This window comes from Erythranthe guttata, chromosome 11 (genome assembly GCF_056151865.1).
Source record: "Erythranthe guttata isolate IM_541 chromosome 11, IM_541, whole genome shotgun sequence".
NCBI lineage: Eukaryota > Viridiplantae > Streptophyta > Magnoliopsida > Lamiales > Phrymaceae > Erythranthe > Erythranthe guttata.
In genome coordinates, this window is record NC_142543.1 from 18717884 (window position 1) to 18743377 (window position 25494).

Here is a 25494-nt window from a genome sequence, read left to right on the forward strand (position 1 = left end):
TTAAGTACAATTAATTTCAAATAATATTTACTAAAAAAATGAAATAAAATGTTTTTAAATTATTATTTAAGAAGTTAATTTTGGCATGGAATAATTGATATAATAATAACATTTGACTCTTAATTATAATTAACAAAAAAAAGAAAATCTACAAAGTTAATTACAGCTTTATTATAACTTTTCAGAATCAAATTTTAATAATAAACAAATCACCAACACACACCAAGTACAAGTGTACAACATTTGTACTTTTTTTTTATATATACATTTGAATGTTTAAACTATAATTTTGGCCCATTGGGAATCGTTTAAAAATCTTATTTTAACTTTCATTTTTTTTTAAATTACGATCATCCATCCCTGAGATAAGATCAAATTATAAAAAAAATCTTTTTATTTCGGATAATTACAATTACTCCATTAATTATAAATCTTTTTACACGTCGACTTTTGTAGTGTCAAATTTAGTGGAATCTTTTAAATTATGTGGAATATTCTCCAGTTTGTACCCGTTTTACCTCATTCGAGCCCTACATATTGAAACAAGATGATCATAAGATGTATCTCTTGGCTTGTAAATATTAGATTGAGGTGCATTAGAAGCTGCATTTTCACAAAACAAGTACAAACTAGAGAACATTCTACGGAATCTAAATGTAAGAAAATAATTGAGGGAAGTTGTAATTACTCAAATATGAGGGGTTTTTTTGTAATTTAATATTACCTTAGGGGTGGCCGTAAATTTACCCTCGATTTTATTCAAAGAAAAAGTTGCTGAAATATTTAGATTCTTTTAGATATTCTAAAAGTTAATAATGTCAAATTTGCAATTATTAAAGTCATCAAAATTTGTTTATATAAAATTTTGCTTGCTTGAAAATAAAATATAAAAAATTAATTACTATTAGTGGCAATAATTCTAGTAATTCCACCCTAAATTTCCTAAAAGTCAAACCTATTCTCTCTCACCTCTCTCTCTCTAACCGCAACACGGTTTTGACCAAATGAAATATCTGTATCTGCATATCTGTATATCTGTATCTGATACGGTAATTATTGATTAACATAATAAATTTAATATTTATCTATAATAATATATAGTAATTATTGCATTAATAAAATAATTTTTTCTATTATTTTATTTCAACCATTTGAGTCAAAAATTATGTGCATAATTACGAAGTTAGTGTGTGTGTAAGGAGAAAAAGGGAATATCATTGTAGATCGGAGCCGATCAGCCAATCAAATTAAAGAGCTGCCAAAAATAATAATAATAAAAAAATAAATATATTTTCTCTCTCTACATTCGCTCCCTCCGGCATCCGATCCAGATTACCAGAGAATTCAATCATCAATTCAACACGAAGAAGTGGTGTTGAAAATCACAAGTTTTTTTTAGAGAGAGAAAGAACGCCGAGAATTTTGACTGATGATTTAGCTGATGCGTTTAATCGCAATTTTTTTTAGAGAGAGAAGTTATTGTAGATGCAGGAATCGGAGAAGGCAATCGGAATCGGTAGGGTTAGTGATTGATTTGATTGGATTGGATTTGGTTTCTTCGGGAATAGGAATTTTGCAATGCGGTTGAATTGACCGCTCGGCGGTGGGTGGGGGAAATCAGGATCGTCGGATTAGCTGCGGTGGCGGATCTGATGGTGAAGAGTTCATTGTCAAATTCAAGGAATTTATCAGGGCGGTTATATTCGAAGAGTGTTGTTAGCATTGGCGGTGGAGGCGGGTGGTGGCAGCGGTGGTTTGTCGGTGGTAGGAGGAGGAAAGAGGAGAATAGTGGCGGAGGTGGAGGAAGATGCAGCTGCACTTCTCACCTAGCATGAGAAGTATAACAATATCTTCGAGCAGCAGCGGAGGAAATGTAAATGGAGGAGGCGGGGATTTGATGAAGATCAAGGTCGCAGCTCGCCACTTCTCGTATCGCACGCTCTTCCACACCATTCTCATACTTGCTTTTTTGTTGCCGTTTGTTTTCATTCTCACCGCACTCGTCACACTCGAAGGTGTCAACAAGTGCTCCTCGTTCGGTACTCTCCTTCATTTCCCTTTGTCCGCTCAATGTCTAATTTGTATCGTGTTTGTTATGATTTAATTTGATCTTAATGATGATAGTTTTATTTGGATTGGTGTTGTTTTAACTGATTGAGTATAAATATTGATTTGGTTCTGTGTTCTGACTTTTGAAGTTGTATATGTCGGTGTTGGATCTGAATTTTGATTTATGCTGTTCATGCTATGGTTCTTATGTTCCTGTCTGTAACGACTAAGCTTAAACAAATAAACGAAAAAAATACTCAATTATGTGAATAGATTTTCAAGATTAGTTTAATCTTGATTAGGAGGGTTTGTGCTTTTGGGCGGCAGTTCCGATCTTCTATTGAAATATGTTATTTCAGCTCTCGTTTCCAACCTCTCATTTTGATCTGCATTTTTGTGCATGTCTGAAGCTGAAATATTTGGGCATAATCATTTGCTTCTTGTTTTCAGTTGATTAGTTCTTCTGCTGTGTAACTCTGTGATTTGTAGTAACGATAGTGTCCTGTCTCCAGAGCCCATTGTAGCTAGCTATCATTTTATAATGTTCTTTTGGTGATAAATTGAGTACCATTGCTAGTCTTTGCGTCTGTGGATGTGCGATAGCGTCTGTGGATGTGCGATAAAAAGTGGTGAAAAAACACGGGCAGTTTATTACCTGCCCATGTTCCTGGCTCTTGCTTTATATGTGTTTTATGTATGCTTGTTCCCTTTCTCCATCTGATTGTCACGTTATTTTGTTCATTCTATATCAAAAAGCTGCAAACTCTCTGAAATTTACTTTTCTATATATTCAGATTGTTTAGGGCGAAGATTGGGGCCCAAGCTTCTTGGTAGAACTGATGATTCTGGGGTAAACTCTATTATTTTTCCTACTAGTATTGATCTGATATATTTAGTGCATTATTAGCACCTAGTACTTATAGTGATCCATGTTTAAAACCATTGCTGAAACTTTATGTTTGTTGTTCTTATGATAGAGGCTGGTCAAGGACTTTGTTAAAATCCTGAATCAAGTGAATTCCGAGGAAGTCCCCGATAGTTTAAAGCTTCCAGAATCTTTTAGTCAACTTGTTTCCGAAATGAAAAGCAACAAGTACAATTCCAAGGAGTTTGCTTTGATTTTTAAAGGAATGGTAAGTGTTTCCTGACCACTGTCCATCTCAGAAACTCACTTATACATTGCTGAAATTATTCCACCAGCCTTGTCTCCATGAACACTTTTGCTGAACTAACAAAGAGTTATTTTACCATCGAATATGTACGATTGCATAGTTTTTCACTCCACCATCCACACAAACACGCTCTCCACGTTGATGAACTAGCAGGTTTTGTTGGGACACGAAATAGTTTTTCCATGGTGTTTGAATTTAACTGTTGAGAAGAGCTGGAGTGTGTTGAAATACATTCATCAAGTTAAGGTTATTGCATCTTTTGATGATCGGGATAGTTTATATTTACAAAATTACAATATTTTGCAATGGAAATTATGATCTATGTATAAATGTAGTGCTTCTCTTAATACCGATAAGTTTTGATGGCTTTAGAAAAATATTTTCTTTTGTCCTTCCACACAGTTTTGTTGAAGTTCATTTCACCAGCTGTGCTATTGTGATCACGAGATGCTTTTGCTGGAATTCTTCCTGTTTAATTAATGTCTATGATGCAGCGTAGATGTTTTCGACAAGAATTACTGAAGCATTTATTTCTCTCAATGCAGTTAACATGTATTGCCTTACTGCTACTGTTATAACCATTTTGTCTCCTATATTTAGTGTAAATTCTCATGGATTCTCCAAAGCAAAAAAAAAATTTATTTGACAATTTTTATTTTATTTTTCGTCCTACAGATGGAGAGGTCCGAAAGGGAGATCAGGGCATCCAAGCTTGCTGAGCTGATGAGTAAACATTTTGCAGCTAGTGCAATTCCCAAGGCCATTCACTGCCTTTCATTGAGGCTCACCGATGAATATTCTTCCAATGCACATGCACGCAGGCAGTTACCATCTCCGGAGTTGCTCCCCTTGCTTTCAGACAACTCCCACCACCACTTTGTGTTGTCAACTGACAACATTCTTGCTGCTGCAGTTGTTGTAGCATCTGCTGTCCAGTCATCTCTAAACCCTGAAAAGATTATTTTCCATGTCATAACCGACAAGAAAACTTATGCAGGCATGCATTCGTGGTTTGCCTTAAATCCCATGTACCCTGCTATAGTTGAAGTGAAAGGTATTCATCAGTTCGATTGGTTAACGAGAGAAAATGTCCCAGTTCTTGAAGCTGTCGAGAACCACTACGGGATACGTAATTACTACCACGGAAATCACATTGCTGGAGCCAATCTTACTGATACGACTCTCCGAGCATTTGCCTCGAAATTGCAGGCTAGAAGTCCAAAGTATATATCATTGCTCAACCATCTTCGGATATATCTTCCCGAGGTAATCAGTTGATACTGAGAATATGCTCTTTCACGTCATTTTAAACTTTTATTTGGAAACATTATGCAACTATCAGAGGTAATATTGCAGATATGCCATTAGACAAACTGAGCTGTTGTTGTTCATTCTTTATAAATATCTATGGGGGTTTTGAAACAAACAAATTACGCAGGGGGGAAATTTATATTTCTCCCATTAAGCATGATACTTTCTTTTGCAACAAGTGATATGATCTCAAAGTTTACACATAGCTAATCAGCCCCTTCAGATGAAGCTTGGACTTTCGATTTATATTTCAGTGATCAACTCTTTCTTTCACGTTGTGTTCAGTATATTAGTTTGTTTGTCCACAAAGTAAGTACTTTCCATTTTCTATACAAAGGGTTGCTAATTCTTGCTCAAGAGCTTTTTTTCCATGCTATCCCAGACAACATATAAACAAACATGACTTTCATTCTCAAATTCTTCCCCCAAAACATATTTCCTCAAAATGAAATCAAAATAAGTTCCAAAACGCTTCCAAACATTGCCTTAGAGTATGTGTTTCTCTTTATCGATTGAATTTGAGTAGAAATTTTCCTGAAACATGTTCTACATGGTTGTTTTCCTTACGTTGTTGTTAGATCACAGTTGGAACTGAAAATCGTCTCTGTGAATATTTTATCTGATATAATCCATTATCCTACTCATTTGTGTTTCTCTTAATCAATGCAAATAATAAAAAAAATTGTTATGTTCTGCAGCTATTTCCAAACCTTGACAAGCTGGTTTTCGTGGACGACGACGTCGTGATTCAACGCGATTTGTCTCCTCTCTGGGACATTGACCTTAATGGAAAAATTAACGGAGCAGTCGAAACTTGCAAAGGCGTAGATGATTGGGTCATGTCCAAAAGGCTTAGGAACTATTTCAACTTCTCTCATCCACTAATATCAAATAATCTGGATCCAGATGAATGTGCATGGGCATACGGAATGAATATCTTCGATTTACGTGCATGGAGAAAAACAAATATTCGAGACACTTACCACTCTTGGCTTAAAGAGGTACATCAAAAATTTTGAACTTTATTTTTAAGAAAATTTCCGATTTTTTCATGTTCTTTTTTGCAGAATTTGAAGTCAAATATGACGTTATGGAAACTCGGAACACTTCCTCCTGCATTGATTGCATTCAAAGGGTACGTACACCCAATCGACCCCTCGTGGCACATGCTTGGACTGGGCTATCAGAATAAGACCGATGTAGAGTCTGTGAAAAAGGCGGCGGTGATTCACTACAACGGCCCATCAAAACCATGGCTCGAGATTGGTTTTGAGCATCTCCGCCCGTTTTGGACCAAGTACGTTAACTACTCCAATGATTTCATTAGGAACTGCCACGTGTTGGAGTAGTATTAGTTAATCAACCAACACACCCCGCACCATAATGAAATGATGGGACAAAAAAAAGGATTGCAAAAATAAATAAAATTATATATATATATATACATATTAATCGGTATATCCCAATCTTGGATTACGTTGTCCCCCGTTTCTTGAAGAAGAAAACCTTTTATTGGGCATGTGGAGTCATTTTTTTCAGCCTGTAAAATAGCAGTTGGTACCCAAAAAAAAAAAAAAGACACTATATTTTGACCTTATTTCTTAGAGCTTCGAAAAAGGAAAACAAACGTTATACGAGCTTTTCGATGAAGCGTATCTTATCGTTGAACCGAGAGAAAAGACCTAACGAAGGTCGTCTCTCTGTAAGGCTTCCCACTCTCGGCCCCATTGGCTATAAAAAATATTCTTTTTTTTTTTTCCTTTTTTTTGTTTCCCATTTTCTGTTGAAATTTTTGTAATCCCACCATTTTTTTTTTTTCGTTATGTTTTTCTTAATGGCTATTGTCGTCGATAGGTAATCGAGGTTGTTGTTGTTGTTGTCGTTATTATTACAGGAAAACCTTGTTGAGTTAGAAAACAACATAGGTTTTACTTGTTGAGTACCTCTTATTGTATAATTTGTTCTACACATTTTAGATTGTGCAGATTATTATTCTTTCATAAAATCTTATATATGTTTTATTTTTTTTTAAATTCCTGTTTACGTTATTATTATTAGGGCAAATTACAGACACCCCTGAGATAATGTCAAATTACGAAAAGATCCCTCTTGTTTGGGTAATTACAACTAGCTCTCAACTATGAATTGTCTTATACGTCCACTCTTATGGTGTCAATTTATCTACTGAATGAGGGGTTTTTTCGTAAGACTCAATACATAGTTGAGGAGATGGTTGTAATTACCCAAACAAGAGGTTGTTTTTCGTAATTTGACCTTACCTGAGGGGTGGCCATAATTTACCCTTATTTATTATATGTTGTGCTTGTGTGAATGTGTATCAATGTAAATTCATAATCCATTACATGTAAGAAAATAAGTAATTGTTTGTAAATAAATGGTAGATGCTTACTTACACATGATGGATATTTATTCTGGCATGGTATATTTGGATATTTATTTATGCAATAATTGCCAAAGTGATTGCATCATAAATTGTTTGATTTCAAAGGTTAAAAAAATATTAAAATTATACAAATATCTAGACCAATAATTGGCCTATCCAAAGCTCGATTGTTTGGCCCGATTTTATGTAAATCGAGCCTAACAAATTATGAGTCGGACCTAACCAAAGCCTGATTGTTCGTCCCGATTCTAATTTGAAGTACTATATACCTTGATAAAAAAGTATTATCGTAATTCGTAACAAAAAACTATAACTACTTTATATTTAATAAAAAAAAATTATTTAAAAAGAACTTCCAGAGAGTTGGTGTTAAGTGTATATTTTTACACTTTATCGTATCTTTTTATTTGAGCTTTTGGTGTGTTTTAACGATAATTAGTGCTTAAAAAGTTGATTTATTGTATTTTAGGTACAAATTGAAGAATTGGAAAAGTATGGGGTCAAAACTGCAATTTTGGCGAAAATATGGGTCAAAAGTGAAAATATCAAAATTCTGAAGATTTAAAGCTCAGACCCCCGTCCCAGTTTTAGTGCAAATTGTGAGACCCCCGTCCGAGACTCCGAAATTGCGCAGTAAAGGAATTTTAATTGCACAAGGAAACTGCCTTCTTCCCCAAATTCTTCACCCTATATAAGACCAAGCCAAGCACACAATTGGGAATCCATCTTTGGACGCAAATTCAAGAGCATAGAAGATCAACGAAGATTCAAGCATAGTTTTTCTTATTTAATTTATTTATTTTATTTTATTTATCATAAGAATTACGAGTAGCTAAGTCTTTATTTCTAGGATTTTATTTGGAACCCTATGTGGGATTTATGAACTCAATTCTATGATTTTATGCAAGTTTTAATTCCGGATTATTTCTTCTACTTGTTTTATTAAGTTCATGAAACTGGCCACTTTATGCGCTTTTATGTTATTGTTAATCGCATGAATCGGAAGATCGGGTTAATAATTAGAACTGTGGTAGAAGAGCCTTTGTGGTATTAACATAGGAATATAGTTAATCTCTTAGGTAGCCATTATTGAGATTTGTGTTTAATGCTGTGTTCTAGAATTAATTGCATAGGAATATAGTAATTGAATCTAGAGGATTAGAATCGTAATACACGCGGAAGCGGGTTATGATTATTTTAGCATCTCAGGTTAATAATCCGGGTTAATTGCTTGCATAATTGAAGGAATTGGGGGAGTAATAATCACATAGGGGGAAGAATAAAATCCTAGGCTTGCTTATCTTGATTAAATCTTCGTTTTAAATTGCTTTCTTGTTTTTGCCTGTCTTTTAATTTATTTTAATTTAGTTAATTCTCTTTAAAGTCGACTGTGTAGGGTGGGCTTGATAATAATTGGTAGAATTTAGCGTCTAGGATTAGATAATTAAATATTCCCTGTGGGTTCGATATCCGGACTTTTAGTCCACTATATTACTTGTACGATACGTGCACTTGCGTGTAGGTTTTCGACCAACAAGTTTTTGGCGCCGTTGCCGGGGAATATTTTAATTATTTATTTTATTCTAGCTCTAAATTTGAACAATTTTCACGATTCACCCAAATTATTATTATTATTTTTTTATTTTTTTTTTTATTTTTCTTTTTAATTTTTTTTTTAATATATATTTTTTTTCTTTGGTTACATGTCAGGTTACAATTTCCGCGCACCTCAAACGGGATATGAATGGCTTCCGTCTGGCGAATACCTCCAAAATACCTATAATATGCCGTTCCTTTGTTCAATATGTGGTGGAGAACATTACGCTAACCAATGTTGGTATGCACCGAAGGCGAATAATTTCATAGATAATACCAACAGAGGTTACTGGAACACATACACCAACACGTACGAGCAGAGCAATTCAAGCCAAGATTTCCACAATTTTCAACATCGTGAGCCGCAATTTGATGATTTTCAAACCTATTATGCAAAGCCACGAGAACCCACTATTGAGGAGTGTTATAGGAAATCCATCCTTGAAGATTTTATGAAATCCACTCAAGCATCTATCCGAAGACTTGAAATAATGTTGGAAGAGATGAAGCTCAAGAGGTCTCTTGAAAATATTTCAGACAATATCGAGAATGGTTGCAACAAAGAAAATTCGTCTGAAACTTGTGATGAGAAAAATCCTTTAGACCTAGAAAATAGTGTCGATGAGAGGGAAAAAGAAATTACGAAGACACTTGAAGATGATGAATCAGACAATGAAATCGAGCTCAACTCCAAAGATGTCTCGGAACAAGAGAAGAAAGAGATGGATGTGGTTAATGCAAATACTCAAATTGATGATCTTATTGTTATTCCTGACGTGGCTTTGAAGGCATCAATAGAGGTTGATAAGAAGGCGAATGTGTTTGAAGTGGAGGTTATACGCGGACGTGAGGTTTTTGTTTACCGATTTAAGGGAGCGGGTGATGAAGATCCCTACTTGGCTTCGTACCGATTGATTACAACTAAGAAAGACTACAAGCTAAGGTGGACCCTGACATATTGCAATCCTATCCCTGTATCGGTTGCAATTGAAGTGACAAAGCTCATGGATGGATGCGCAATCTACAAGGCTTTGGATTGGACATAACAATTTCAAGAAGCAAAGTCCGGCTGAAGACTTAAAATTTAGCGCTTCTCGGGAGGCAACCCGAGCTTTATTGTTTTTCGTAGTTTTCGTTAATTTTTTCGTTTCGTTTTTTTTTTATTGTCATAAGCATGCATTCTAATTCACTATTTGAATTTTACTTTTCAGGGTCGAAAACGTGATCGAGGGTCGAGTCGGCCGTCCGAAAAAAAAAAAAAAAAAAAAAAAAAAAAAAAAAAAAAAAAAAAAAAAAAATTTGCACCACTGCCTGTGGGACGGCCGTCCCACAAATAGGTGTAAATGTGGGACCCCCGTCCCACAACCAGTAAGGAGAAAAAATTTCGGACGGCCGTCCGAAATTTAGCACAAAAACCGGGACGGCCGTCCGAACCTATTTGGGGCGTTTTAAATGTTTAAAAATCATATTTTCTCCCCCATTATTTCCTAAACCCTCCTCATTCCTTCTCTCAAACTCCCACACACAAATGGAGGCAAGAGAATCGAACCAAAATCTTCAAAATCTACTCTTTCAAGACACGCCCACAAGGTGTTCGATAATTTGCTCCAACCAAATTTTGAGTTCGATTGTCAACCAATTCTTAACGAATCTATTCCAACCTCTCTCCCAACTTTCTTGTCCAACAAAAGAAGCCGCACGAGAGAAGCTTCATCTTCTAAATGCAAAGGAAAAGGCAAGAAAAGTGCCACCAAAACGACGATTCCTCTTCCAAAGCCGCTCCTCAAGCCCGAGACGACCCCGAAGCCTCAAGCTCCCGTACCGATCGACGATTCCGAATGAAGATGGAGCGAGAGAGCTTTCCGATGATGAGGAGCATGAGATAGCTAGGGAGGAACACCCCGATCACATCGACTCCGACTAAATCAGGTGTTTTCTATCCTTAAACTTTGTGCTAATTTCGTTGAGGGCAACGAAAATTTTAAGTTTGGGGGTGAAAAACATGTTATTTTTGTGCTTAATTGTTTTAGTTTGCATGCATTAGGTTTTATTCGTTTTTATTGTTTTTCTCGTTTTTCCGGAATATAAAAAAAAAAAAAAAAAAAAAAAAAAATTGCTTGAGTCGAATGCATCGATGATTTATGATGATGAGAGATGATCAATGTTTGATGATGAAATTGCTTGTGCTTGTGTGATAAAGATTTGATGTTTGTTTAGCTTTCGATTCAACGGAACTTAGAAGCGAATTATTGCTAGGAATCACATTTTGTGCATTGCTTTGGTTGAATGTTTTGTATTTTAAATTTGGAATTAATTTGTGCTAGATCATGCTATGTTCGGTTTTAGAACTCACCTTAGGAAATTTATGATACGAAGTATTGAGTAGTGAGTGATTTGGGATATGATTTGGGCCTTCTTTGAACCGTTTGAGCCTTTCAAGCCGACCTTTTTATCGAAATTATCCTTAGAACCTTGATTTGAGCCTCGGAGAAAAGGTGTTCTTTCTTTTAGCCAATGTGTAAGGTAGAATAGGTGGAGATTCTTGAAAATTACCCCTTGGAGTTCAGTCAAAAAATTTTATAAGGTCCTTCTTCTTCTTCGAAAAAAAAAAAAAGAAAAAAAAAAAAGAAAAGAAAAAAAAAAAGAGATAAATATATATGCTTCTATATATATATATTAAATAAAAAAATTAAAAAAAAAAAAAAAAAAAAAAAAAAAAGAAGAAGAAGAAGAGACTAGAAGGGAGAAATAAGGACTAGTTGGTGAATTATTTTTGAAAACTCGACCCCTTGCCTCAAAAGAAAAAGTGGAGACCTTTGAACTTTTGAGAATCGAGTTTACTAAAGTCCGTAGAGGTGAATTCATTGTTTCAAACGCCTATCTTTCAAATTTTGGCGTAATCACCTAAATTCAAGAAGAATAGCCACACATACCCATATTTCCTACCTCGAACCAAAGAGCCTAACAATTGAAAGCCACAAAGCCCCAATGATCCCAATAGCTTAATGTTCGATATTAGTAGAGTAGAATAATTTGGTGAATATTTGGAGTCAAGCATATGCATGTAAGTATAAATTCTTTCTATCTTTAATTTGCAAATATTGGATGCTTGAAGCAATTGTATGAATTGTGGTTTTTGGTAATGGTGAGTGACTAAGGGTTGTTGAATTTTGAGCTTCCGAATGCCTAAGAATTGTCATTATAATTACAAGTTCTGAAAACGTGAAGTTGACCATTGATCTATGTGATGAGATGTTATCGTTGAGTTATTTGCTTATTGGTAGATTTTGCTTGAGGACAAGCAAAAGTTCAAGTTTGGGGGTGTGTTAAGTGTATATTTTTACACTTTATCGTATCTTTTTATTTGAGCTTTTGGTGTGTTTTAACGATAATTAGTGCTTAAAAAGTTGATTTATTGTATTTTAGGTACAAATTGAAGAATTGGAAAAGTATGGGGTCAAAACTGCAATTTTGGCGAAAATATGGGTCAAAAGTGAAAATATCAAAATTCTGAAGATTTAAAGCTCAGACCCCCGTCCCAGTTTTAGTGCAAATTGTGAGACCCCCGTCCGAGACTCCGAAATTGCGCAGTAAAGGAATTTTAATTGCACAAGGAAACTGCCTTCTTCCCCAAATTCTTCACCCTATATAAGACCAAGCCAAGCACACAATTGGGAATCCATCTTTGGACGCAAATTCAAGAGCATAGAAGATCAACGAAGATTCAAGCATAGTTTTTCTTATTTAATTTATTTATTTTATTTTATTTATCATAAGAATTACGAGTAGCTAAGTCTTTATTTCTAGGATTTTATTTGGAACCCTATGTGGGATTTATGAACTCAATTCTATGATTTTATGCAAGTTTTAATTCCGGATTATTTCTTCTACTTGTTTTATTAAGTTCATGAAACTGGCCACTTTATGCGCTTTTATGTTATTGTTAATCGCATGAATCGGAAGATCGGGTTAATAATTAGAACTGTGGTAGAAGAGCCTTTGTGGTATTAACATAGGAATATAGTTAATCTCTTAGGTAGCCATTATTGAGATTTGTGTTTAATGCTGTGTTCTAGAATTAATTGCATAGGAATATAGTAATTGAATCTAGAGGATTAGAATCGTAATACACGCGGAAGCGGGTTATGATTATTTTAGCATCTCAGGTTAATAATCCGGGTTAATTGCTTGCATAATTGAAGGAATTGGGGGAGTAATAATCACATAGGGGGAAGAATAAAATCCTAGGCTTGCTTATCTTGATTAAATCTTCGTTTTAAATTGCTTTCTTGTTTTTGCCTGTCTTTTAATTTATTTTAATTTAGTTAATTCTCTTTAAAGTCGACTGTGTAGGGTGGGCTTGATAATAATTGGTAGAATTTAGCGTCTAGGATTAGATAATTAAATATTCCCTGTGGGTTCGATATCCGGACTTTTAGTCCACTATATTACTTGTACGATACGTGCACTTGCGTGTAGGTTTTCGACCAACAGTTGGTTCTAGAAAAAAAATTCCAAAGAGTTGGAAATTCAAATAAAATTCGCTGATTTCGAAAATTGCCACCGTCAGAATGTGAAAACCCTAAAACACCCTCAGTCTTTCTTTCGACCAGCATTTCCTCTTTCCATTTACTGCCAGATTTTGACTAATTAATTAGCACAAAATATCTGTTAATCATGGGTTTTTAATAAGTAATTAACGCGTTTCACGCCTTAAGCCGATTCTATTAGTTCTTTTTTTTTTCTTTTTAATAAATCATCTTGGGGTTTATAGTTTCTTGAAAAAAAAAAGAGAGAGAGAGAAGTAAGTGGATCCCAGATCGTTTCGGTTTGACTTTTTTTTAATTTGATTTTCGAGCGGATATAAACAAACATTTTATGTATATATATATATATATATATATATATAATTATATCTTTATTTTCCATTGAATCATTCAAAGAATTATAAGAGAGAAGAAAGAGAAACCATCTTGAGTTTTTTGTGGGGAAGTGGAGAAAAAAAGCTGTTCAAGATTGTACTGCACCCCTCTTTCTTGATTTTCTTTTCAATCTTTTGATTCATATTTGCTTATTAAACTCATATTGTGAAGTGAATCACAGTCAAGAACAATTTTTTTTTTTTTTTAAATAATTGAGTAGGTTCTTGATTTTGGGGGGGATTTGTTTTTTAGGGAAGTGGGATTTGTGAATTGATTGGTTTGCAAAAGGGCCCAAGTGAAGATTGAAGATTCTTGATTTTTTATAATTTTTTTTAATAATCGAGTAGGTTCTTGATTTTTGGGGGGATTAGTTTTTTTAGAGAAGTGGGATTTATGAATTGATTGGGTTGCAGAAGTGATTAAGTGAAGATTGAAGATTCTTGATTTTTTTAATTTTTTTTTTAAATTTTAATTTTTCAAGTATAGTGGTGACATTTATTTGAAGATGTCTGTTGAAGAAGATCAGCTTGAGATCAAGTTTAGGTTGAACGATGGATCGGATATCGGCCCGAAAAAGTTTGCTTGTGCTACAAGAGTGTCATCCTTGAAGGAGGATATCATAGCTCAATGGCCTAAAGGTTCAATCTTTCAACTTCTTCATATCTATATATACATACATATATATATGTGTATATATATATATATATATGGTGTCTATATATATGTAATTCTCTATGAGTTAAATTGTTTAGTTGTGTATATTTCAATGAAGATTGATGTAATGGTTCAAAGGGATGAAATGGGATTCTGTTTACTTATGGTTGCCTATTTGCGTTTCTTGATAGGTTATGTCATACTCGAATCGCAATTTTTTTTCTTGAAGATGAAATGCAAATTCGGAATCTTTCATTTGATGGCCGTTTAATAGTGTTATGGGCATCTAGATACAAATTTTTATTTGGCCAATATCGTAACTCTCGTATTTTCCACATGCTATTATCTCTTATATTGTGTAGTCTCACATCAGAGTTTTTCATATTCTAGAACCTCTATTAGACCAAGTACGTACGACTTTAGATATAGTTATAGTTACAATTCTTACATTTCGTCCTATAACCGTAATCTTTTATAGGATCTCCAACGGGATGAAAGGATAACTAATTAGGGGAATGATTTTCGAATGATTCCAAAAAAATAGTTCGAAATTAGTGCAATGAATTTGAAGTTGCTTCTCAAATGAATTCATTCGACCAAGCTCGACTGATTATCATTATTAGACTAAATTTCATGTATACCCCCTCCTAGATGGCCAAATTACAACTTACAACCCTCGTAGATAAATTAGTTATTTAATCTTATGCTACGATTTGTAATATTACGTATTTTAAACAGACAAAGGCAATGCTCCACGCACGCTTAAAGACATCAAACTTATTAGCGGCGGACGAATATTAGAGAATAACAGAACCGTAGGGGAATGTAAGAACCCGTTATACGATATTCCAGGTGGAGTCACAACCATGCACGTTCTCATTCAACCACCACCCACGCAAAAAGGTAACGATTTCTTTTTAAAAATTCCAACTTTGCCCATTCGGGGTTGCCTTTTCTTGACGAAATTTCTTCTTTCTCCTTTCTTTTTCTGAATTTTTTCTTTTTTTGCTATATGTTTGTGACAGAGAGAAAAAAAGTGCACAGTGATGATCCTAAGCAGAACAAATGTGGTTGTGTGATATTATAAGACGGAGTTACTTCGAGAAGACGCAAATGCCTATTTTTAGGTACTTTACTCGATTTATTTTAAAAACGAAGAAAGCGTAGTAAATTTCTTGAATATTATATCCAAAGCGAGTGATATGAAAGCTTTTTTTTTTCTCCCCTTTACGGAGATTATTTTACTGTGATTCCCGGGTTTTTTTTTTCTTTTACTTCGATTGAATATTTCTTTCCCTTGTTTTGGAATAATCATTTTATCGGATTAATTTGTTAGTTACTGTTGTGGCGATAAAACGGCCATGTTTGATGGTATGCGTTGCGACTTTCTAGTATATTTTTTAAAAAACGAACAAAGGGATGCCCCCTAGTTTATTCGAAATGTATTTCCCTGCAATATTTCCCAGATTTTCTGCGCGCAAGCGCGCACATGTGTGTGTGTGTGTGAAAAGTGGTGTTCTTGGATGAGTAAAACTGAAGTCTCCTTTTTCACCAATTTCTTCCTTTCTTGTTACTGAATCAAACAACTGACAAAAGAAAGAATGGACACACACACACACACACACATGTGTGTGTGTGTGTGTGTGGTTAAGGAATCAAGTTAGAGATCATATCTTCAATGCAAATTTGTTGCCTTTACACCTGTAAGAAACATCCTTCTTCACTTAAAAAGTGGAAAAAAAAGAATACACATTACAATAAGACTTTAATTCTTTCATTTTCTTTTTTTTTTTTTGAAATATATTTTTGTTATCTTCTGTCATATAAAAAAATATTAGTAGTATTTGAAAGTTGAAATTATTTAACTGAAAAACGAGGGAAAATAATTTGTATATAGGGTAAATTAAGGCAAACTCCAGAGATAAGATTAAATTTCAAAAAAATCCTTTTTGTTTGGGTAATTACAATCATTTCCTCAACTATGAATTTTCTTATAAGTCCACGCTTATGGTGTTAAATTCAATATAATTTTTTAGATTCCGTGATAGTTCTGTAGTTTGTACTTGTTTGTGCAAAAATGCAGTTTCTGATGTACCACAAACACAATCTGATATTTACAAGCCAAGAAACGCATCTTAAGATCATCTTGTTTCAAAAGGTGGAGCTCGAATAAGGTAAAACGGGTACAAATTGGAGAACATTTCACATAATTTAAAAGGTTTCAGTAAATTCGACACCGCGAGATTGAACGTGTAAAAAAATTATAGTCGATGGGGTTGTTGTAAGTATCCAAACAAATTTTTTTTTTTCGTAATTTAACTTTACCTTAGGGGTTGAACCGTAATTTACCCTATAATAAATGATAGAAGAAAAACTCCATAAAATGCTCATAAATAACAAACCTTCACAAGATTGAAGCCGAATCTAGGGGGGAGAAAAAGAGAAAAGAATGTAACATTCACGTACTGCCACGTGGCTGAATATAAGTGTAGTAGTACCAATCTCCTATCTCACCCGCATGTAACCGAAGCAAAACCCACACATCCGGAACACTCTAATTTAGCCTCACACATACATATACGAACTCGAACCTCCCAGAATATATTAGAATTTTTCTCGCACTTTTTTTTTTTTTTTTTTAAATTAAATTTGAACTAACTCATCGCAGAATCTCCCTCAAATCTCTCGCCGGTGAATTCCAAAACCCTCGATTTTACTGAGTTCCGTTTCATGGCTTCTACGTCGGCGCTCGCCGCCGTGCAGCTTAATCTCCGGCGGCCTGATACTCCGGGTACAAGTACAACCGCCTTGTTCCCCCGTCCGATGGTGTCCATCAACCTTTCCGCGAAGCTCCGACACCTGAGGAATCTCAATTCACTGAAATTGAGACCTAAAGATGCCGCCTTTACCAGAAAATCGGATGAATTTACCAGAAATTCGCGCTCATTCCGCGTGCGGTGCGATGCCTCGTCCAATGGAAGAGTGAGTTCATTTTCGATTTAACCTTTTTATTTGTTGTAATTGGATGCGTTGTTGTTGTTGTTAATTGTTGTTGTAAGCAGATTACACAGGCGGAATTTACTGAAATGGCGTGGCAAGCGATTGTGGCTTCGCCGGAAGTGGCGAAGGAGAATAAGCATCAGATTGTGGAGACTGAGCATTTGATGAAGGCTCTGTTGGAGCAGAAGAATGGGCTTGCTCGTCGTATATTTTCCAAGGCCGGTGTGGATAATACTCGACTTCTCGAAGCTACGGATAAGTACATTCAGCGTCAGCCGAAGGTAGTTTTAATGAGTTTACTTGTACTCTTGTGTGTGAATTGATTGGATAGGAGATTAGTTATCTTTATCCGTTTTTATATTTGTATGCCATTTGTTAAATAAAATTTGTAATCAGCGAAGCAATCGGCGACCGGAACGTAAATAATCGGCAATTATTAACACATGTATTCAGCACGTATGCTGTTTTTATATGTCTAGCAGCCATCAGTTTAAGTGGTCTGGTTTTTCAAGTATTTACAATTTTTGGTCAATATCTAGATTTATGTCGATTACTTATCGGGTGACAGTACGAGATGTGAAATTTTTATATGATTTTTAGGTTCTTGGTGATTCAGCTGGATCAATGTTAGGACGAGAACTGGAAGGGCTGATACAGCGAGCCAGGGAGTACAAGAAAGAGCTTGGTGATTCATTTGTGTCAGTCGAGCATTTAGTTGTTGGATTTGCACAAGATAATCGGTTTGGGAAGCAATTATTTAAAGATTTTCAACTCTCACTAAAATCGGTGAAGGATGCCATTCAGTCCGTAAGGGGACGCCAAACTGTTATAGACCAAGGTAGCAATTTCTCTTTTTGGTGCTGATATATTCTGTGACATTTTTCTTGAGTTGTTGTTTCTCCTGTTTCCCATTGTTGCAGCAAATTATGCATTTTTGGGTAATACGAATTTGTTAGGTTATTACGGAGGGTGTAAAATTACCTGTTCTGTCAATAGTTGTTGATACTTCCACTTAAGTTTCTTGGCCATAGTGTCTAATTAGATGTTTTTGATCCGATATGTATTGATATAATCTTGATCTCTGAGGAAAAATATCAGAATTGCCATTATCCACCAGATATATTGGCAATTGAGTTATTTAATTTGTAGTATCTATTCACACGTACTCCACGAAATAGGGCCTCAGCTTTTAAGAAGTTGATGGAGGGATTCTATGGATTCTTCTTGCATTCATCTTGAGGAAGCTGTATTTTCAATTTTACCTTATGTTTCTTCTGAACAACATTATTGTTATTTTAGATTTCGTTGAAGGTTTATAAAATTGGATAGAAACTGTGTGCCCATACATTTGGAAACTGCTGAATGATTCTAAACCCAATTAAATTATTTTTTTCTTGAAAATTAAGAACTGCTCAGGCAAGGATCGTAAGATATCTTAGCCAACATATTAGTTTGGTGGTTGTGTTTTCTAATTTTGTGTATCTATGTATGGCTCATGCCATTCATGTTCTTTGTAAAAATACCGAGCAAATCTGATCTCTATGTTTTACCGCAGACCCTGAAGGAAAATACGAAGCACTAGAAAAATATGGAAAAGATTTGACGGCCATGGCGAGAGCAGGAAAGCTGGATCCTGTTATAGGAAGAGATGATGAAATACGTAGATGCATACAGATTCTGTCAAGGAGAACCAAGAATAACCCTGTTCTGATCGGCGAGCCAGGTGTCGGAAAAACTGCAATTTCCGAAGGGTAAGCGAACAAAACATCATTTATTATCTTGTGTTAATTATATGGGATTTTGGTTTACATGTGCTAATTTCTCTTTCCTCTTCAAACTCGAGCTCTAACAGCATTTTTCTTGTTCGTGATTAATTATATACTGGGCTATAATATTACTCTTGACTCTGAATGGCAGGCTTGCGCAGAGAATTGTGCAAGGAGATGTTCCTCAGGCTTTGATGAATCGTCGGGTGAGTAAGTAGTGTGTACATGTCAGGTTGAACTGTCCGTATTGACATGCCACGGTGCTTTGCTTTCTCTTATGTACGTGTATTAGCTTTTCCTTGTGTAACACCAAACGTTGAAGCAAAAAGTTCCTTTTTTTTCTTGATGCACAGCTAATATCTCTTGACATGGGAGCTCTCATTGCTGGTGCAAAATACCGCGGAGAATTCGAAGATAGACTGAAAGCCGTACTTAAGGAAGTCACCGATTCCGATGGCCAAATAGTTCTTTTCATCGATGAGATTCACACAGTAGTCGGTGCAGGTTAGTTATCAAAACAGTTAAAATAGTTAATATTCGTGTATGATTTTCGTTTTCTTTTTTCTTTTTTCTTTTTTTCTTAACCCAAGTTTCTTTGCAGGTGCTACAAGCGGGGCTATGGATGCTGGCAACCTGTTAAAGCCCATGCTTGGCCGTGGAGAGTTACGATGCATTGGAGCAACTACTTTAGATGAGTATCGTAAATACATCGAAAAAGATCCAGCTTTGGAAAGACGTTTTCAACAAGTTTATGTTGACCAGCCTACAGTGGAAGACACTATCTCTATTTTGCGTGGACTAAGAGAGAGATACGAGCTGCACCATGGGGTCCGCATTTCGGACAGTGCACTTGTGGAAGCTGCTATTTTATCAGACCGTTACATTAGTGGTCGTTTTCTTCCTGACAAAGGTACGCAACTTTATCCAGTTGCTATAAAAAGAAAAAGATTACCGACTCTCCAAATCTAATAAAATCCAATTTCGCAGCTATTGACCTGGTTGATGAAGCGGCCGCCAAACTGAAAATGGAGATTACTTCGAAGCCAACAGCTCTTGATGAGATTAACCGTACTGTTCTAAAACTCGAGATGGAAAGGCTATCTCTGACAAACGACACTGACAAGGCGACAAAAGATAGGTTGAATCGCCTTGAAGCTGAACTATCTCTCTTAAAGCAGAGACAAGCTGAGCTGAATCAGCAATGGGAACACGAAAAGAATGTCATGACAAACATACAGTCTATTAAGGAAGAGGTAAGTGCTCCATTCTTAGTTCAGCATGATAGTGTTATTTTTCTTCCCGAATAATGCATCGTTTTAGTACTTAGTTCAGCATGGTGGAGAAGTTTATACGGGGAATATGCGTATCTTTTTCTCCCATCATAAGTAGAAATATGTGTTGGAAATTGGAACAAAATTTCTAGTTTCCACCGTCTCCGATTTCCGATTTTTCCAATTCTTTTTTTCTAGATTGGAATTGTCATATACATGAGATTTCAATTTTCAACCAGATTTTATTTCCAAAACTTCCGATTTTTTTATTTATTTTTAGAGAAACTTGCAAAATAAAAATTATTATGCATTTTATAATTTTAGGTTATGTAAATTTCGCCGATCCTAATCCAATATTTGAACATTTTTTTTCATTCTGATTCTGGGTTTTTCCGAATTTTTTTGGAATGGAGTTTAATATAGTTTTCCACTTCCGAAAAAAATCGGGATTTTTTTTGAAAATGCTAATTCTGATATGATCCGTCCGATTTCATTTATAAAGTACTAACCAAATTTTCAACAGATCGACAGAGTCAATCTCGAGATCCAACAAGCCGAACGAGAGTACGACCTCAACCGTGCAGCCGAATTAAAATACGGAAGCTTAAATTCTCTACAGCGCCAGCTGGCCACCGCAGAAAAGGAACTCGGCGAGTACATGAGGTCCGGAAAGTCCATGCTTAGGGAAGAAGTTTCGGGAAGCGACATAGCAGAAATCGTCAGTAAATGGACCGGAATCCCCGTTTCAAAACTCCAACAATCCGAAAGAGACAAGCTCTTAAATCTGGAGCAAGAACTTCACAATCGTGTCGTAGGTCAAAACCCTGCAGTAAAAGCAGTGGCAGAAGCCATACAAAGATCAAGAGCAGGCCTTTCCGATCCACACCGTCCAATCGCTAGCTTCATGTTCATGGGCCCCACAGGTGTCGGCAAAACCGAACTCGCTAAGGCATTAGCAGCATATTTATTCAATACCGAAGAATCTTTAGTAAGAATTGATATGAGTGAGTACATGGAGAAGCACGCGGTTTCAAGATTGATCGGAGCGCCACCTGGCTACGTTGGGTATGAGGAAGGAGGGCAGTTGACTGAGATTGTGAGGAGAAGGCCTTACGCAGTTATTTTATTCGACGAGATAGAAAAGGCGCATGCGGATGTGTTTAATGTGTTCCTTCAGATATTGGATGATGGTAGGGTGACTGATTCGCAAGGGCGTACTGTTAGCTTTACGAATACTGTGATTATTATGACTTCGAACGTGGGGTCGCAGTATATATTGAATACAGAGGATGATGACTCTCCGAAGGAGATGGCTTATGAGACGATTAAGAGGAGGGTTATGGAGGCTGCGAGATCGATTTTCCGCCCTGAGTTTATGAATCGTGTTGATGAGTACATTGTATTCCAACCGTTGGATCGTGATCAGATCGGCAGTATTGTTAAGTTACAGGTTAGTCTTTCTTCTTTGGTGGTGATATATAAAAATAATAAGGCCTCGTTTGGTTGGAGAATGATTGATGAAATAATTGGACTTTGTTTCACGTTTGGTAAACCCTATAATTTTCAGGGTCGACCCAGAAATATTATTTTATCATGGCCTATCTCGGACCTCCCATGGTCCGATAATATACTTGGGATTGTGTTAGATTATTTAATCTTGTCTTTTATCAACCAAACGAGCCCTTCTTTTTCAGGCAAACCTGCAATTGTGAAGAAACAGGATCTTGATTTATGAAGCTCTAGTCTGATCACACAATTGGATTCTCATAAAATTTTCTAATCATCTTATCTTGGCAACCAAACGAGGCCTTAACTAGTTTCACGTTCCCCTTTAAAAGAGTTGTTTGTTTTGTGTAATCAGGCTTCGATCCACTAAATCTTTTTTTTTCCGTGTCTGAAAAACAGTTGGACAGAGTGCAAAAGAGGATAGCAGATAGAAAGATGAAGATTCAAGTGAGCGATGCTGCAGTTCAACTTCTAAGCAGTCTCGGTTACGATCCAAACTACGGAGCTCGGCCCGTAAAACGTGTGATCCAACAGTACGTAGAAAACGAGCTTGCCAAGGGAATTCTGAGAGGAGATTTCAAAGACGAGGAAACTATATATGTCGACACTGAAGTCACTGCTTTCTCCAACGGTCAACTTCCACAGCAGAAGCTCGTTTTCAGAAAGCTGGATTCGAGTTCGGGTGCTTCTGCGGAAGATCAAGAGGCAGCTTTCTCTCAGACCATGTGAGAAGATGCCTTGTATTTCTCGTATCAAATACCTAGTTTGTAATTCTAGTCAACGATTAGGAGTCTCGATATTTAATTTTTGCGGTAATAAATACGATTGATTATCTCGTCGAGTATATTCGAAATCATTTTTGTGGTTAACTGAAAAATCACGAAATAAAGTTCCAGTATTAAATTAATTATGGTACATTTATCTACCGAACCAATCGAGAATCCGAAATTAAATTTAAGAACAGGAGACTAGAGATCAAGATCCTGCAAATTATTTACACCACATTATCAGTTTCATGTGCATATACAATCAATTATCAAGATTGAATTAATCGGGTACAACTAAACACAGAGAATCAAGCATCGAAAACGATATAATTTCCCCCTCGGCAAGACATTAAAATACAGAACAAATCCCCGTCTTATATTACAAGCTTCTTCGTTCCGATTCAGTACACTGCAGAGGAGGTCACATACATTGTAAAGAAAGGAAAAAGAAAAAAAAAAAAAAAAAACAGTTAATAGTAACAAAACAACACTTGCAAGAAACAACAACAGTGACCGAAACATAACAGTCAAGGCACAAAAAAATCATCACCATCACTCCTCCGAAGCAGCTTCATCCGTATCAGACAAGGGCAAAAGCGTACAAATCCCAAGCACGTGCCCGTTCAGACACACGTAGTACTCTATGCAATCATCGTACGAGCCTAGGCGACAGCTGGCGCTCGTCGGAATCATCTTCGCCGCCAGCATATTCCATAGCTTCGCCTTACAGTAAGGGCAAACCTCAGTCGGGTGCAGCGGGGCGTTCCTCCTGATCAGCATTTTCCTCACCTTCGAAGCGCCAAATGACTTAAACACCCCCCGAAAAAACCCCACATCCCCTTCCTCACCTTGGTCAAGATGCTCACAAGGATCAGACACGTACAAAACATCCGACCGACACTGCGGTAATAAAAAGCTCTTTCCGGAAGTTCTTGAAAAACGTGTCCGATAAACAAAATGGCCTGGAATTTGAGCGGTGCTAAAAAGACCGTCTTTTTTGCAACCGGAGCAGTAAATGAGGAGCTTGCCTAGTGCTCTCCAGTTACCGTCGACACTGTGGGACCCACTCGACTGCAAATCGATCATCATTTTCGGGGCCCGCGTCTTGCAGAACTCTTTCCAGAGGACACGTTTGGCGAGGTCGTCGAACCATTTGCATGCGCATGAGAGGGTGGCGATTAGTTTAGGGTTCCAGTTGAGGTGGTTGAAGACTAGGAATATAATTTCTTCGCTGAGGTGGCCTTTCATGCATGCGCATGTCGGTGAGTGTGAGCATCGGTATTGCTTCGTGAGTTTCATTTTTTTCTCGCCTGAAAAATTAGAAAATAGAAAAATATGAATTTGCGCAAAAATCACAAATCGAACTCTAGCAAGTACGAAGTGTCGAAGTCTTATGTGACTTATACAACTTTCACAAAGAACAACAAAATAAAAGCATCTCTATGCGTTTTCTTAATACGTAAATTACACACCGTTGCAAATTTACTCATCCCTCGTATATCTTTTGGTATCTTCTTATGGAGAATCAAGATTTTCTTTGACGAAATGTAGCAGCAAAACAGTCGAATTATCATCACTCTTGCGGTTTTATTTATATACAACCAAAATTGAATAAAAGAGCTTATTGGCACTGCATACGTAGAGCAACTCATTGACCAAGATGCAAACACATCAACGAAAATCACACGAAAAACGGGACAGAAAAGAGTAGGAGTACTTCAATCTAACAACTAAGTGTAGCCCGAATCACAATTCGTTAATTTTTTTATAGTAAAGTCGAGTTAAGATAATTAGCAATAAAAATAACGAAAAGAAGACAACAATCGAGGCTTTTTTTCATCCAAAAGAATCCTTACATAAATTTTATCGGATTAAATTTGCATGCATTAGTAGCAAACGAACTCACTAATCCACAATCATTAGGCCTAATTACTCCCCCAACTAAAACCCATTTAAAATCTCATAGAATCAAGATTTATTCACCATCCAAGAACTATTCTAACAAAAACTAAAATTAAAAAATAAATATACACAATTACCAATTAAAAGCAAGAAGAAATGAACACAATAAATCAAAACAAACTTCGAAATTAAAAACCCAAAAAATTCTACCTCAGTACAAAATGCAGCTCGCTTTCAGCACACAATCCCACAAGTTGAGCTGCGAACAAAAAAAAAATCAAGATTTTAGGGATTTGCAAATCTTGAACCGTAAATAAAAATTGAAGAAAACACCTGATGAGCTGGCAATAAATGCTTCGAATTTTACCTATTTCAAGAATCAGTTTTCAGCCCAATCTTGAATTCGGAGAAGAATTTGAGCTGAGGGATTCTCTGCAAAAGCTAAGAATGGAGTAACGAAGAAGGGCTTTGGGGTTGCAATTTGCATATCTAAAACAAAGAAACAATTTTTATTTTTTTATATATATTTATTATTTATTTGGGGTTTTGATAAAGCCACCGTGCTGTCACTTAAATCTTGAAACAATATAATACTATTTTGTTTTTTTCTTGCTGACGTGGAGTTTGTTTGGATGACGTGTTGTTAAGCTAGTGGTCGTTCGTTGTGTTTTTAGCACAGGTCGTATATCATGATTGCTATATGCACGTTAGATTGCCTTCATTTTGGTGAAATTATTTAAATTTAATTTACTTTTAATTTTAATTTTAATTTAATTTCACTCCCTTTAGCAATAGCCCAAATTGTGCTATTTTTTATTATTTAAACTCTTGTCGACGAAATTCAATTCATGGAAATTATAATCAACTGTTTTACGGTTGACTTATTTGATGACATCTTTAGATTTTTTAAATAATAATAATAATTCAATAATAATAATAATAATACTAATAATAATTCAATAATAATAATAATAATAATAATAATAATAATAATAATAATAATAATAATGATAATAATTAGCAACAAAACACGTATTAATGCATATCCACAACAAAAATCAAAACTTTGTCACTGCATTCAACAAAAACAAGCATATAATAAACTTAGCAGCTTTTTACTTCCCTAAAATTTCAAGATCATCATCTACTTCACAAAGCTTTAATGATATATATA

At 35.7% G+C, this 25494-nt stretch overlaps 4 protein-coding genes across 4 annotated transcripts; 3 read left to right on the forward strand and 1 right to left on the reverse strand.

Annotated features, from left to right (window-relative positions):
• The first annotated feature begins 1244 nt into the window (after positions 1 to 1244).
• On the forward strand, positions 1245 to 6537 carry LOC105960932 (putative galacturonosyltransferase 13). Its single transcript, XM_012985146.2, has 6 exons — positions 1245 to 2039; positions 2844 to 2899; positions 3027 to 3182; positions 3897 to 4487; positions 5231 to 5533; positions 5600 to 6537. The coding sequence occupies exons 1-6, from the start codon at positions 1808 to 1810 to the stop codon at positions 5879 to 5881; spliced, it is 1620 nt and encodes a 539-aa protein (XP_012840600.2). The 5' UTR covers positions 1245 to 1807; the 3' UTR covers positions 5882 to 6537.
• Positions 6538 to 13290: 6753 nt separating this feature from the next.
• Positions 13291 to 15482, forward strand: LOC105960933 (membrane-anchored ubiquitin-fold protein 2). The gene is made up of 3 exons (XM_012985148.2): positions 13291 to 14092; positions 14847 to 15011; positions 15134 to 15482. Exons 1-3 carry the CDS (start codon positions 13960 to 13962, stop codon positions 15193 to 15195), a joined length of 360 nt encoding a protein of 119 aa, XP_012840602.2. The 5' UTR covers positions 13291 to 13959; the 3' UTR covers positions 15196 to 15482.
• A 933-nt stretch (positions 15483 to 16415) lies between these two features.
• On the forward strand, positions 16416 to 22558 carry CLPB3 (casein lytic proteinase B3). Its single transcript, XM_012985149.2, has 10 exons — positions 16416 to 17090; positions 17171 to 17389; positions 17709 to 17946; positions 18664 to 18859; positions 19026 to 19080; positions 19228 to 19378; positions 19476 to 19784; positions 19862 to 20127; positions 20669 to 21595; positions 22051 to 22558. The coding sequence occupies exons 1-10, from the start codon at positions 16839 to 16841 to the stop codon at positions 22378 to 22380; spliced, it is 2943 nt and encodes a 980-aa protein (XP_012840603.2). The 5' UTR covers positions 16416 to 16838; the 3' UTR covers positions 22381 to 22558.
• Positions 22559 to 22620: 62 nt separating this feature from the next.
• Positions 22621 to 24816, reverse strand: LOC105960935 (EID1-like F-box protein 2). Its single transcript, XM_012985150.2, has 3 exons — positions 24688 to 24816; positions 24531 to 24579; positions 22621 to 23728 (listed from the first exon to the last, which is right to left on the reverse strand). Exon 3 carries the CDS (start codon positions 23715 to 23717, stop codon positions 22971 to 22973), a length of 747 nt encoding a protein of 248 aa, XP_012840604.1. The 5' UTR covers positions 23718 to 23728; positions 24531 to 24579; positions 24688 to 24816; the 3' UTR covers positions 22621 to 22970.
• Between the last annotated feature and the right edge of the window lie 678 nt (positions 24817 to 25494).

Bases quoted from the DNA above. Each gene is read 5' to 3' on its own strand.
- LOC105960935 (XM_012985150.2), bottom strand. From the start codon at position 23,717: ATGAAACTCACGAAGCAATACCGATGCTCACACTCACCGACATGCGCA.
- CLPB3 (XM_012985149.2), top strand. From the start codon at position 16,839: ATGGCTTCTACGTCGGCGCTCGCCGCCGTGCAGCTTAATCTCCGGCGG. The intron at 17,947-18,663 runs GTAGCAATTTCT...GTTTTACCGCAG, and splicing joins CCAAACTGTTATAGACCAAG to ACCCTGAAGGAAAATACGAA. The intron at 19,081-19,227 runs GTGAGTAAGTAG...CTTGATGCACAG, and splicing joins AGGCTTTGATGAATCGTCGG to CTAATATCTCTTGACATGGG.
- LOC105960932 (XM_012985146.2), top strand. From the start codon at position 1,808: ATGCAGCTGCACTTCTCACCTAGCATGAGAAGTATAACAATATCTTCG. The intron at 2,900-3,026 runs GTAAACTCTATT...TTCTTATGATAG, and splicing joins GTAGAACTGATGATTCTGGG to AGGCTGGTCAAGGACTTTGT. The intron at 5,534-5,599 runs GTACATCAAAAA...TCTTTTTTGCAG, and splicing joins ACCACTCTTGGCTTAAAGAG to AATTTGAAGTCAAATATGAC.
- LOC105960933 (XM_012985148.2), top strand. From the start codon at position 13,960: ATGTCTGTTGAAGAAGATCAGCTTGAGATCAAGTTTAGGTTGAACGAT. The intron at 14,093-14,846 runs GTTCAATCTTTC...TATTTTAAACAG, and splicing joins CATAGCTCAATGGCCTAAAG to ACAAAGGCAATGCTCCACGC. The intron at 15,012-15,133 runs GTAACGATTTCT...TGTTTGTGACAG, and splicing joins ACCACCACCCACGCAAAAAG to AGAGAAAAAAAGTGCACAGT.